At 41.0% G+C, this 15,374-nt stretch overlaps 1 protein-coding gene across 3 annotated transcripts in view; it reads right to left on the reverse strand.

The window, feature by feature from the left end:
- CREB5 (cAMP responsive element binding protein 5) overlaps positions 1-15,374 on the reverse strand; it is a 379,499-nt gene that overhangs the window by 8,806 nt on the left and 355,319 nt on the right. For 2 of the 3 annotated variants that reach the window (XM_019726163.3, XM_088797678.1), the window contains exons 8-9: positions 10,281-10,604; positions 6,048-6,278 (exon numbers count right to left, since the gene is read on the reverse strand). In XM_019726163.3, the coding sequence (XP_019581722.2) occupies positions 6,048-6,278; positions 10,281-10,604 (555 nt within the window). The remainder of the gene's footprint in view (positions 1-6,047; positions 6,279-10,280; positions 10,605-15,374) is intronic. The other variant, XM_019726166.3, reaches the window with a different exon arrangement.

Genomic DNA, 15,374 nt, shown 5'->3' on the forward strand with positions numbered 1-15,374 from the left:
TTTGGTTTTGAAAATTGTTTTAGGGGATACCTCCTATTTCTGCATTCATTTGCAAAATACATTATAAGCAATCAAATGTTGAGTAACATAAATGAGAAAATAATTTTAAAAATCTCATCTCCAAAGCTTTTCTTTTTCTTCTCCAAACTTTACAAAATAAAAAAGACCTATCTGAGAAATTAGCATTAATAGTAAATAAATCACTAATTGCACAGGAAAATTGCTCTTAAATCTGAGAACATTCAGGAAAGCAAATTGTACCTCCCACCTCCAAATAAGTGTGATTGATAAGAGGCCCTGACAAAGACAAACGTGACCCTTGTCAGTTCCAGGGTCAGTGGGACAACTTTATTTATAGGACAATTTATTTTAGCCTTAAACACTAATTCTTTCCTCTCTGATTTTATGCGCATTTAAATTCAGACAGCCTTCCTTGATTTCTCCAGCTCCCCCTCTGCTTAAAATAGCATGTGTAAAAAAAAGTTACTTTTGGATATATAAGGCAACACCTGGTTCAAAGGAAAACAAATAAAAATCAAAAGAAAAGGGGAAAAAGTAAACTAAGACTAGTGAATACAGATATTTTTGGCCTCAAAATGAAATGTCATGTTATTTACATTTGGATTCTAGAAGTGACACTTTTCTGAAATTAAACCTGGTAGACACCTGCCCCCGAGGAGAAACTCAGCTGCAGATTATGTAGACAATGATTCTTAGAAAATGGAGGCAAGCTCCAAGTTTTAGTGAATCTAGCCACACTTTTCTTCTGTGACCCAGGATACAATAAATAAGGAAAACATCTCGAACAAAACAATACAGGATTCTTTTGCTTTCTTATACTTCTGGAAGAAAGAAAAAATTCCACTTTGTGGCCGTCTTGGAAAAGTTGATTTTAGTCTCCATTTCTTCCCCTGCTATGCCCTAGGCAGTCACCTTCTCTAGGCATTTCCCAGGCACAAAGCGTTCTTTGCCTCTTCCTTAAGAAAACACTTTGAATTCCGTTCTTTGGGTTTCTACAATTGCAAAGAGCTAACTGCCCACAATACTTGGCACACCCCAAACCGTTTCACAATAAACTTTGCTTCCATGAGGGACCACAATAAAACAGCACCGATCACTGCTCTGAACAGCATAGGTGGGATCCCGGACTATAACCGAAGTCCCATTTAACAGAGGTGACTTCAGCGGCCTTATCGTGTGTGGATAGCAAAGTGCTTTATTAATAAACCAATACATTGTAAGCATAGGACCTGAGACCCTTGGTGTGGTGAGGTATATAAAAATGCAGGAATCTAAACAGAACCGTGACCATCGATCATCATTTAAAGCTATATGTCAACAGGGACATATTTCTTAATGTAATGTGTTAGTTAAGTATGTTTTTTAGCGATATTATAGTTGGAAAATGAATGCCAATTAATATTCTCCATAGAGAAAAACAATCAGCCTCCTGTTTTGTTCGTGTACACATAACTATGATGCTGATAAGGACTAAATACAAGTGTAATGGCCACAGAAGCAACAGAAGTTCATGGGGCAAGTTCCCAGCTGAAAAGAGGAACTCTCGAGAACCGAGGGTTGAGAATAATAGGGTTTGGCTTCCCAAATAGCCTCACCCACCTAGTGTAAAACAAGACGGTTGGACTAGTTCTCTAGTGCCTTCCAGCACGATAGTTTTTTATTCTGAGTGTTTCTCTGTTATCTTCTATTGAGAAAGTTAATTACTTAATTTAATGAAGGACTCGACCTTGATTTTTTTATTCACTAGTTAACTACTTTTGGTATTCTCAAATATGCTTTTATTTCCAGTCCTGTTTTTCCTCAGGGAGCCAGTTCTAGCACCTTCTGTGCTTCCCAATCTTATCAGGGCAGATGCCAAAGCAACAGTTATAGTTTCTCTTTAACACAAAAGTTTGCGTCTGTGTGTGTGTGTGTGTGTGTGTGTGTGTGTGTGTGTATGTTGTTGAAAGTGTATAGAGCCTTCATCAGATTCCATAAGGGAGTCTTTGGGTTAAAAAAATGTCAAGAATTGCTGACCCGGAGAAAGAAGAGTGAATCGCATGCGGTGCACATGCATAACCCTCTTGAAGATTCCATATTGATAGACTGGCTGATATAGTAAATGCACAAATACCAGACTATATTTTAAATAAAAATCCTTTCCAAGGGAACATAAGTAGAATCACCTTGAATTCATTTTGGAAGAGAACAACCAGATAGCAAATGTTTCAAAATGCATGAAAGAAATCAAATGTGGCCTGCAGCTCTAGTAGGGAAATAAAAACCAGGACTTCTGGAAGCATTTTCTTACTCTGAATTACCTTGCTTTATGAATTGAGGCAAATCACCAATTTTTTCACTCCCCCGTGTAGGTTATAATAATTGTGCTAGGCCTTCATATAAAAGTACTTTAAGAAAACAAACTAGTAATAATCAGTATTGATTCTCCTGCTGAAATCAGCCTTCCATTTTTCTCAACTCGTTTGGGTTTGCTTCCCTAAAGCAGTTAGCCATTTAAATAGAGAAGGTAAGAGCATATGCCATTGGATTAATCTGTTCTTAAACCCATAAAGTTGCCTTGGGATGAAATAGCGTCCCCTAGAGAGACACTCAATACTACAATAACAGTTTAAAGAAGAACTCCAAGAAGACCCTCAAAGCTACATTTGCAGGTTTTGGTTTTGGGGATATCATTGTGTTAATAAACCCAGAAGGCTTTTTGCTGTAAGCAGTAGTCTGTGCCAAAAAGAAAAAGAAAAAATCAAAATGGGCCCTGCAATATAGCTGCCTCCCCCCCACCCCCCGCCACTTCTTTTTGTAGATTAGCTGGTTTGGTTCATTCTAAAACAAAAGACTTTCAATTTGTCAAGCAACAGTTCCCATCTGGCCCATTCTCTTGCCAAGTCCCAAACCTGGGCTCATGTGTCTAAAATTTCAGCAGCGACTTAGGCCATGTGTCTTTGTACTAAAACAGAAAAGCAATTATTTCTGTGGGTGACCAGATGATTTCCATATCATCTATTGAACACAAACAATCCATGCACTGAACCCCACATCAGCAGCTGATGCATTCAGAGCTGACCTTAGCTATTCTGTCAGAGAAAAGAATGGGGATTCCTTCAGTTTAAGAACTTTCTAGAATGAAAGATCACAGAATAAGAAGGTTAGGTCAAGAGCAGACTTGCTCGGGTCGTCATCCTGCTACTTGCTGGCTGTGTGACTTTTGGGAAGACTCTTCAGGTCCCCTATGCTTCAGCTTCTATGTAAAATGTCAGATTGGTTTATTTCTTCTATCTCCTCCAATTCCTATACCTGTGCTGACCTCTTGGGTAGAGATTTGTTATGAGACGAGGAAATGAAGTCTGGGAATTTGATTTTGTTTTCTTATGTCTGATTTTTCCAATCTGAAACTCTGCAGCCTAACTAGAAGGTTCTATGCTGGAAAACAACTCAAAAGTGGCAGCTAGCCATCCAGACCTTGGATATTCCATTTGGCTGGAGTTTGTTTGCTTAGCACCTTCAATTTCTGTTTACTTAAAATTTGGCTCACGGAACCAGCCTCAAGAGAGACACCTTTTTCTTCTGACAAAGGTCCAGTGAGAGGGAAAGGGTCATTCAAAGGTAGCAGAATCTGCATATCCTATCCAGCATGGCAAGGCGGGACGCAGGGCGCTCGGCATCACAGAAAACATGGAGCAGTTGTGGTTTCTGTCCCTCTGAGGCCAAGCAATGGTTGCAAAATGTCAACAGTTGAGTCTTTTCAGAGACTGCCCCTTCTTCCTTGGGTCCTGCTTTACCAACCAAAACGATCAGGACAAAAAAAATCCTCTATAGGATTTTTTCCTGGTTTTCAGGGGCTAGAATTCTAGTATCTCTTTTTGTTAGCTATTTGGCTCTGAGAACATGAATGGATTAGGGTCTCCGAAAGGGTAAATTTACCTCATGTGTTTTGTAAGAGTGATAATATATATGCATATGCCAAGTCATGAACACTCTGACCTCGAAGCCAAGCAGCATCTTGACTTTTCTTGGCTCCCTGCTACGGCCCTTCCATGTTTTCATGCTCTAGAACCATACATAGGCAATACGCTGAAGTAATTCTGCAGGGACTCATTTTAGTTGAAACTGATTGAAACAGTTGTTGGCACCTGATATACGCCAGCTGGCTCCTTCATCTAAGGCAGTGGTTTTCAACCAGGGATGATTTTGTCCCTACAGAGGATATTTGGCAGTATCTGGAGACTTTTTGGTTGTCACAACTTGGGGTTGGGGTAGAGGGTGCTACTGATATCTAGTGGATAGAGATCAAGGGTACTGCTAAAAATCTACAATGAGCAGGATACAACAAAGAATTGTCGAGTCCAAAAGTCAATAGTGCCAAGATTGCTAAAACTTGTACATTTTTATGGTCCTCTTGCAGACCTCAGAAGAAAAAATGATTACTACGAATATTAAAAGTGTTTATCCAAGTTCTACCTAAAAGCTTCTCACATACTACTGTGCCTGCATGATTCTAGGATTATAGACTTTCAAGTTGGAGTGGCTTTCGAGGTGTTTGAGTCCAGCCATCCCACTGTGGCTTGACTCCCTTCAAACACATTCTTGCCAATTGGTCAGGCAGCCAGTTCTTGGATACTTTAGAGATGGGGAACTCATTAATTTATTCGACAAACAGATATTGAATATAGATACTTGGGAACTCACCATGCTGGCTAGACACTATACTAGAAATAGGGGTTAGGTAGTGGTGGGAGTGGGTACTGAGACACAGCCCCCACTTTCACGTAGCATGTAAGTTAGTGAGAGGAATAATTATCTTATTTCTCTCAAACCTGCAATATATGTTTCCCTGGGTCTTTCTCATGTCTATCGCAAAAAGAATGATAAATTTAGGGGGGAAAGTGAACGTCCATAAATTATGACGTTCAGTCCATGTATAACCCAAACTTTGTATATTTTCAGTTTGTACACTGGATGCCCCAAGGCCATTTGCAGTGACTGGAATTGAGTATGCAAAGGCTTTGGAGGTTTGGCACCCTAACTGCTCCTTTCTAAGGACGCACAGAGAACCATGTGCTGGAAAGTGACCTATGAACTATTGAGGAACAGAGTCTCCCTATTTGGGGCAGTCTTTTTGCCCTTCCCTCCACTCTTTAGCCATTCTCTTACTCTCTGTGGGCTGCCATCCACAACTCTTATCTGCTGTCCCTGGACTGCTTGTCACATTTAGTTGGGTTTTCTTTTCCTGCTAGTAAACAGTGCACTCCTTTTTGTGTTAGAACAAATGACCTGAACTGCATCATAGGTACCACGTGAATTCTGCTGATGAAACCCCAGGTTCTGGAGTTTCCTCCCCATCTCTCAAGCACTTCTAGACGTGACCTTTCTAAAACATAAAATGTCTCCAACTGAGCCACCCATGTAATGCAAAAATCATGCAAGTTTCAAATCTCGTCAAATTTTAAAATGAGATAGAAATGTGCCTTTTCTTACAGAGCAAAATTATAAACATAAACCTCCCTTTTCTCCATTAAACAAAAATATAGATAATCTAATGTAAGCTGAAGCCACCCTTCATCCGGTGAATATAAAGAGCTGCCTTTCCTCTGAAAATTTATTATGTGCAGGGCGCTGGGCAAACTTCTTTGTCCACATTAGTTCATTTATTCCTCCCAACAACTCTATGAGGTTATTATTCCCATTTTATAGATGAGGAAAAGGAGAGCCAGAGAGGGTAAACACAGCAAGTAATCGCGGAACCAGAGTTTGAACCTCTGTCTGAGCAAAGCCTGTGCTCTCAGTCCTAGAACTTAATTGGGCAGGTTCTTCCCCCTCAGAGCTTTGTAGGCAGATTGATTTAAAACTGAACGGTTTATTTTGTTTTGTAGAGTGTCCCGGAATGAATAAAGCTGGAGCAATAAGCCTGCAGTTGCTCTGTGGGCGAATGTGTGGTATTACTGCTTGGGTCAACAAGTGCCTGCTGGGACAGGAAATGCCAACTGTACACAGGGCGTTTGAGTCCTGAGGAAAGAGACAGTGGCCTGTACCTGAAGCTGCATGTTTGTCTGGGTGAGTTCTTCAGCTTTCTTTTCCAGTGACATCACCCAGACCTTCCTCTTCTGTCTGCAGCGGGTGGCGGCTGCTCGGTTCCTTTCCAGAAATTTCCGCCTCCTCTCATCAGGATCTTCATCCAGCACCCTTCGCCGGCGCCCCCCTGTGGGCTGGGGAGGCTGTATTGTCTGGGTTGGCTGCATCTGTTGCGTGGCTGGTGAAACCTGCTGGGAATGAGAGGGAGGGGGTGACAGGATAGGGAAGGAACAAGCAGGGTAGGGCAAGACACCCAAGCCAGTGTTGAAATGCAAAGCCCAGAGGACTCCATTGCTTTAGTAAGCCTATCAAACTTGTTTTCTAAGAATGAAGTAAACAATGAAATCATGCTCAGGAAAACAAAAGGCATCCGCTGAGCTCTCTTCTATGATATTTTGGCAAGATACAGGAATGACTTGTGAAAAGAATCAAATAGATTTTTCCCTACAGGCATTTGGCTGAATCATGGCAGAGAAAACATTGTTTTCTCCTTCAGATGTTAAAAATATGTTATTTCAGGTGCATTTAAAAATTTTAAAGTGCCAATGTATGGCTACAGGTGAACACAGAGAGGTCAGGGTTATTGTCACAACACTGATGAGTCTTCTGTCATCTGCAGAAAACTCCTTCTGGGCAGGATGTAAGCTCCTCATATTGTAACGGTGTTAAACTCACGTTCCTGGAACACACTTCCAGGACCCATGGCCACTGTGACTGCCAACCAGAGACCCCGTGAAGCCCTGAAAGCAGCTGGAATCCTATTCTCACTGTTGCACAGCTCTGAATGCATAGGGCTAGCGGGACCGGCAAACTCCAGATGGGTCTGCCTACTCCTCAGAGCTCTGACTAAGGCAGGGCAGTGACAGGAGGCCTGTCTAGGTGATGGGGAAGCAGGGCTTCTCACAGTGTGCAGTGATGCCCACAGCAGCACAGAGCCCCGTTAAACACCATGGGGGTGCGATTGGGAGGGACTGTCGTGCTCCCCATTTACTTACATTATAAGGAAATCCTAAGAGTGGCAAAGAACTTTATTAAAAAGTTTTACTATGCTTATAGGTTCCTTGTAAGATTTGCATGGGGCTCAGCAACGTCTAAGGTTTAGGAGCCCCCCACACATACAGCTTTATTTCCCTTCCTGAGGCAGACACACAGCACCTAGTGAAATTTCTACGACTGACTCTTTATGTGTCTGGACACCTAATGCTTTCGCTAATGTACTTCACTCCTTCGCTTTTCTTCCTTCTCAATAAAGGGTGTTTTTTTTTTTTCTTTCTTTCTCATTTCTCAGTCACTCAAGCTTATGACTGTAATACCTATAAAGTTGTTTTACAAGAGACATTTAACCCGCAGAAATAACAGGCAGAAAGTTTTAAAACTGAAGTCCAGCAACCTTTTCTACCACATTCCAACCCTATGATTGAAATCAATCAGAATGACTGTAATTGCGTTAATAACGGCTACTGGTTGACATCTGCTGACTGCGGTGATATATTTTAATCCTAAACTCTATCAAACCTTATATGACTAACTGCAAAAGCATCGGGCTCAGGACTGAGGTCGGACTGCATCTCAGTAATTTTATTTCAAGCAAAGACATTTTTTAAAACATTTTATTGGCGATTCCTTTCCTCCCCATCACAGAGAAATAACAAAATAAATCGGCTAAGGTCTTGCTCACCAGAGCGGCTGCAAAGACACAGTAATCCTTGTTTCTGGTAAAGGTTTAGCCCTTGTCCACAGCAAGCAAAGCAATAGGAGGGAACTTGCTTACTTGCTATTTTGGCCTTTACCGTTTCTTTTTGTGAATTAGTGATCTCATTTGTCAGTCCTATACAAGACACTCAAGTAGGGGAAAGTGGGTTTTAATCTCCATGGTAAGGGGCCTCTCTTTCAATATTGTATTCTCCCCGACCCCAAATTTAAGCAACCTTTATCCTCTGACACTTTTCCTGTGCCTTCACCTCAAGGGGTAAGTTATGTGGTGGATTTAGGGTCAGTCCAGTTTCCAGGGTTCAAGGTGTGGTAAGGGTAAGAGAAACTTCTGGTGACTGAGGACCGACACCAGCACTCTGAAATCACATCCTTATATGCGAGAGAATCACAAGAAGCCAGGAGAAATGGCAAATGCAATTCTAAGACCAGGACTTGTGTCCCTTGTAATTTTATTTTTTAAATGGAAATCTGTGGGCATGGACACTGAAAATTTTGGCCCAAAAGAATGAACAGTGATTTCAAAATGACAGAACTTGTTCCAAATCACCTTAGAATCTCAGAGTTGGAAGGACCTTAATAAACCTCTATTTCTACTATTCTGATAATCATACGATTAAGCAACATGACAAGATCTCAGTAATCAGATAAGTTAATACAATCTGAGAGTGGCATTTTGAATACTAAAGGATTTTGTTTAAATTTTAACAAGACCAACCTGGTCTCTTTCCTTTTAGTAGAGGGTAAAAAAGCAACCTTTTGTGTGGCTAATTATAATAGCAATAAACTAATTGCATATACAATTGGCCATTACTGACTTGAAATGGAGAGCAACTGGCTAACTGGTAATTAGTTAATGAATGGCTTTTATAGTCAACGAACTGTTAAACTTGTCTGTGAAGAAAACTTACACAAAGACAACCAAAATTCGATGTCATCATTTTCCTTAAAAAATAAGTACACATATGAGTCTACTTGTCTATCTTTGACGTTGTAGTTGTTTTTTCTGTCCCCTCGAAATACATGCCCCACTATGTCATTTGACGACAAAGGTGCTTTGGATAACATCTTATTGCTACACTACTTGCTAAACTTTTGTCGTGTTACTTGGGTTTAGAATTAATCGTGACCAACACGTATTGAAAACTGTGCCAAGGGCTTTACAGACATTTGCTTACTTAATGCTCTTAAGAATCTATGAGCTTACTCTATTATTACCCCCATTTTGCAGATGGGAAAACTGAGACTTAGGAGGTTACTCTGACCACAGTCGCACAGTAGGAAGTAGGGTGGGAAAAGAATGAAAATCTTCTCTCCCCAAAGCCCGCACTCTTATTTGCTATATAGAACCTCTAAGAACTTTTGCAAAAGTAAGCTTATCTAACAAATAAGCTTACCTACTGAATAGCTTATATACTGGGAGTTGCTCGTGGATGACCCATTTTGTGGACAGCTGTCCGCGTTTGTTGTGTGTTAGGGAAGGGGGTTCAAGAGCTCAAGAAGCTGCCCAGTGTGAGGTCCAGAGGCAGACGATGAATAAGTGTTTCTTGGCGGTCCCGAGCCCTGGATACCATGCTGACCCAGCTGGCTGGAAGCTGGCAGTGTGGAATGGGTGGAGGGGGCTGACAAAGGTCATCCTGCGTGAAGATCCAAAGTGTCTAGGGCTAGCCATGCTCTAAGGCATGCCCTTCATCCACTTACCAAAACTCACTGGGTACATGGACCCGCCTCTCTTCTGGGGCTGGGTGACATAACGTCTGCCTGGTCCCCCAACCCTCTTTCAGTTGAGTCTAAATGCTGGCTTTCTTTCTTGCCACTCCTGGTGACTCCCCACCCCTGGGATTTGGCCCTTCTCTAGAGCTGATCATCTACAGAGCTTGGCTCTCTGTCTGCTCCCTCCAACGCATTTCACATTGGGTGGGATGAGTCACCTCTCTTCACCATTCACACAGCACCTTATGCCCTGACATCCATTACCAAACCTCTTTGTCTGCCTGGAATTGTTACTCTTGAGATTTTTTAACGTTTAATATTACTTAGAAGATTGGCCATCGTATTTAACTTCCATTTTATAGGCGACAAAGTTGAGTCTCTGTGATGTTATAAAGCACCGTGGCTAGAACCACAGTTAGAATTAACCTATTTTTCTCATCCTTCATTCACATCTTTCTTCACATGCTTAAATTCTTCCTAATCCTGCCATGGATGTTCCTTTTTTAGTGCTAACTTTGTAACACACCGCAAAAATAGATTCCGGAGGACTGTTTACATTCGCCCCTGACCTGAAATGTACCATATTATTTATAGAAACTATGATCTGGTAGGATCTTACGGGTAAGCATTACCTCCCAGGACATGAAGAGAGCTCCCCAGGGTATCACATAGAACCCCTGGGCTTGTCAAACAAGGTTGCTGCCAATGAACTTGCCATTAGAACTTGCACTGTTAACAAGAAGGGGAAAGAGATCATGAAAAGGGTCTACCTGTGCTTGGTTGCCGGAGTGCAGGGGTGGATGTGGCGAGGTCTGGTGATGTGCCGGGTGTGCGTGAAGGTGGGAGTGGGAGTGATGGTGTGGGTGGTTCTGCTGGTGATGGGGCTGCGGGTGAGGATGGTGTGCCGGGTGCTGGTGCTGGTGTGGGTAGGGGTGATGGGCTGGCAGTGTCTGGTGCTGATGTGGGTGAGAGTGCATGTGATGGTGCGGCGTCTGGTCCTGCCGGGAGCCCATCATTTCCATCATGTGTCCCATGGTGTTCATATTCCCATTGGACATGGCAGCAGGGTGGTGAGTCAGGGCGGCCTTCAGCCTCTGAAACAGAACAAAACAAGAGGGGACAGCTGCGGTCAGTCGTAGACACAATGGGGATTTTGAATCAAACACTCGCATTTGCAATTCTGTAATACTTTGTGGCTCTGTGGGAAACTTCTTTTTTTACTGATACCAGTATGGCTTTTATAGGAATTTGTTTTTTTCATGTATGTCACGATAGGTCCGAGCGTCAACGACAGCCATAAATATTCATTGATTCAACAATCACAGCACCTGGGCAGGATACCATATCAAGATTTCGACATTCTACTAAAAGGTATTTCCTAATATCCAATTGTGCATCATATCCTATTGACGGCCTAATAAGAGTAAAAACCAAATAAAACCGTTCAATATGATAATGCCACTGAGCCAAGGGGCCATCTGATATGGCACTGTGTTTTGTAAAAGTCACAAGAATAAAAGGTTTTCGCCTTTCAAAAGATTTCAAAGACACAAAGAGGAAATAATTACACATTTTAGCAGACAGGAACAGTACTAATGTTATGTAAAAGCTTCAAATTAGATTACGATCCATAACTTTTGGAGGCAACATGTAGGGCCTTCCCGTTTGTTACCAGGATGTTACGCATAGCCCCTCCTGATGATCTAATTTTTCTTACCCAATAACTTTCTTCTGACGTTGGGAAGGAAATGAGAAAAGTAGAAGAATATAACTTCTCTGATGGCCACATCAACAGGTAGGTATATTTCTAACAGAAAAGCATTATCCTCTAACAAGCAAACAGACGCGCATGCAAATAACTTCTGCCTGAATCTAAAGCAGGGCTGAGCGAACTTTTTCTGTAGAGTCAGATAGTAAATATTTTCTGTCACAACGACTCAACTTTGCCCTTTGAGTGCAAAAGCAGCTGTAGACGGTATGTAAATGAATGAGCATACTGTGTTCCAATGCAACTTTATTTAGGGACAGGAAATTTGAATCTCATAGAATTTTCACATAATATGAAATGCCATTCTACTGTTGATTTTTAAAAATCATTTAAACGTAGAACCCATTTTTAGCTCACGCGCTGTGCAAAATCAGGCCAAGGGTCCGATTTGACCCAGGGGCCATCATTTCCTGGCCCTGATTTGAAGAATCAATTGGTAATCAGGTTAGCTGCAGTTTCTTCAAAATGGTCACTTCTTGTACACAGACGTTTATCATCCTATCCTGAGGGGCCCTGGGTGCTAAATACTGTACAACACAGTTACTCCTGGAAATGTGTCTTCTGCAGAGATGACAGTCTAGTTGGCAGGCTCACATTGGCTTCATGAAGTATTTACTAGGGAGCTCAAAGCTCTCTTCTGATTTGTGCTCTTATCTGATTGATGACAGGGCTGTGTAATCACTGCGAAAGGAAGAGTTAGTTGTGTTTAAATGTTTATCAAAGCAACCATGCTCCAGCCCTGTACAAAATTAATGATTCTCTACCGTGAAACTATTGATACATACCAATTCCATTCATCAAAATTATTAAACATAGAGACCCTCTACTTATTTTTAAAAATGGGAGGGTGGGGTGAGACTTGGGAGACCATATTTTGGTATTTGATAATCATTGAAAACATTTCATGCATCCTCATCCAGGAACCACTGAGCCCACTTGCCTCCTCTTTCATGAGCAACAGCTATTTACTTTCATCATGATAATCCAGCAGAAGTTGTTGCCTGAATTTCTGGGAGAGATGAGATGCTGGGTATTGTGTTTACTACTAAGCAAAACAGTGCACTAATACTCATCTTCAATTATTAGAAATGGTTTCATTGTTTTTATAAAAATGCTCATTATAAAAAATGCAAGCAATGCTTAAAAGTACAATGAAGTCAGCAACAAACGAACCAAACACAATTGTTTATATTTGGTGGGTGTACAGCCTGCCAGACAACTCACTGTATGCATATGTAGAGATGGAGGAACAAGTAGAATAATTTCATAATAGTGGGATCATAACATCATGCAATTTTATAAGTTTTTGGTTGACTATAATATAAGCAAGAGAAGTGAAAAGTAAATGAATTGCTGGACTTTAGATATATTTTTTTATCCCAAGAAAATGATATCTCCTAAATGATATCCCCAAACTTAATAGTGAAGAAAATTATATAAAAAAAATTGGAATGAAATCATTATGTTTTTAAAAATTGACATATTGGATAATATTAATGGACTTCCTTTTTTTCTTTTTCTCAATATTATTTTAGTTTCAGGCTAATGGACTTTCTAAACTAGTGTTTGTAATTTCATTATTATAAAAATATACAGCTGCGTCTGAAAAAAATCAACTACTACAAGAATATGAGGTGACAAGGAAAGCTACCCGCCTACCCTTCTCTCTCTAAACCCAGCATCATTACTCAGAGGTAATCACCATGTATCCTCAGACATTTCCTTAGCGTTTGTAAGAATAGTCTTGTGCAAGCCTTTTTTTTTTTTTTTTTTATCATAGATGTTTGTACCTTGTATCTTTTCACTTTAACAAATATCTTTGACACCTATCTATATTAGCAAAAATGGCTAATAATAATGGCTGGCATTAACTGAGCACTCACTACGTGCCACTCACCATTCTGTCTTTTACAAGTATTAGCTCATCTAATCCTTCCCCAAACCCTACAAGACTAAAAAAGAAGCTTAGCCACGTGCCAAGTTCACACCGCTGGAGAAGGGTGGAGACGTGCTACCTCTAGAACCTGTTCTCTAAATCAGGAGAGAAGGTGCCGGAAGGCATGCCACACACGTTTTGCCAAAAACAGGAATGAACTGTGTTATGCCACCTCCCCATCATCAAAAGGAAAGGCAGAAATAAGAGAAGGGGCTAGAAAAGTTGGCAGGATGAGATGCCTTTGCTGCACTGCCCAGCAGTAGGCTGTAGGGTCTCCAGCGTATAAGTGGAGGTCCAGATACAGTCTTTCTGAAACTTGGCAGAGGGAAAGGTGGATGGTAAGAATTTCCAGGAAGCTCAAAGGCAGCAAAGGATCACCTGGGGCTTAGCATCATCACTTCTCTTTCTTTATTTGTGAAGAACGCATACTGTACTTCTCCCCCAAAAAACAGATCCCTACCCTACTTCTTACCCTGGGATATGTGACCTTCCCATGTCTTTCTAATGCTCTCAGGATGAAGGTCAAAGCCCTTGATGTGGCCTATACATAGGTACCACAGGGTGTGGCCCTGGTGCTCTCCACGCACCACACAGGTCTTTGCATTTGATGGATGGTCTTCTTGCCTGGAGGGCTTGTTCCCTTTCTTCACGCATTCTATAGCTCTCAGCTCTAGGCTCCTCCTTAATAAAACTCTCCCTGGTCTCCTGGTCTAAATCAATTCCTGTTGTTACATGGTTCCAGTAGAGCCATAGTCCCCTTTTTAATGTTTAGGTTGCAGTTATGATTTTTAGAATGATTATTCAATGAATACCCATCAACCATCCCAGATTATAAGCTTCATGAAGGCAGGAACCATGGTGGATTTTACTCAGTGTTAAATTCACAGCTTTAGCATAGAGCCTGGTGCGTATTGGGCACCGAATTCATATTTTTGGAATGAATGAATGAATGAATGAATGAATGAAACTTTCGAGGCTTATGATGAGGATGCCACGTTTTCATCTTGGATCAATGTAGGTGGAGCTTATATGGGAGGATGATTTTGTTAGTCAGCCAAGGTCAGCAGAAACGACTACACAAGTCATGCAGGTAGACGGGCTGTAAAAGTACACTGTCAAAAATTTCCCCTCCTCCATATCCTGCTGTCCTCTAAAAATGATAACAGAAAAGAAAAAACATAAATAAACAGAAGGAACGCACATTAACTTCATCTTGATATGTTTTCCCTGAAAAAAGTGGCATGGAAAATTGAAAAGATGTTTAGAAGTGGGTCACTGTGTTATCCCATCAATGCTACAAACAACTTTTCCACCTTTAATTAGGAACAAATGGAGCCTGACAAATACATACTATGTACCAGATCTTCAGCTCTCAGATAATTAGCTTGCACTGTTAAGAGAAATTACTTGATTGCTTCAAGTCTATTCTTGCATGTTTCACGCCAAGACAATGATACTAGTAAGACTTAGAACATTCCATTTAACTATTTATTCACTCAACAAATATTTACTGGGCACCGAGTTAGGCACATCATTATTTATTTGCTCACTACGTGAAGGAAATGAGAGACATATAAAACGAATGCTTTTTCAAAGCCCTGCAGAGAGAAAATACACCCTGAAATGTGAAAATGAAGACTTTCGAGCACCCCTTAGAGAATCTCAGGTCTTTCCGTTGAGTCCGCCCTCCAAGCACCAGCCTACATCATCTTTGAATGATAATCAAACAACTCTGCATATGCCACATTTAATATTCTCCATGTCATTTCTAAACAGTTTGGGGCACTTTTCAAAGTCCTAAAGAGCCTACTGCTTTCCTGTAACCTGGTGCCAACAAGAGTCACTGCACTGTAAATCATTAAAATATACCAAATATAGATATTTGTGCCCCACTCTCTTAGAGATGATAAATGGACAGTAAATGAGTCCAAGCTGTATTTGCAGAATGATTTTTCTTTTTGAAGCTGAACTGTGTCTTGTTTTAAATAACATTCTACTCAATGCCGAGAAAGGCAAAGGAGAGAGAGAGGGGGAAATTAATGAGCAAATAAACATATATTTTTCAGCTATAAAAACCAGGGCTATTACGGAGGTGCGACTGCTAGAAAGAAAAAAATGATTCTGTTTACTTTCTATCGTTCTCTACCACATCCATTTATT

Source organism: Rhinolophus sinicus, chromosome 4 (assembly GCF_057876585.1).
Source record: "Rhinolophus sinicus isolate RSI-liver-muscle chromosome 4, RSI-T2T, whole genome shotgun sequence".
NCBI classification, from domain to species: domain Eukaryota; kingdom Metazoa; phylum Chordata; class Mammalia; order Chiroptera; family Rhinolophidae; genus Rhinolophus; species Rhinolophus sinicus.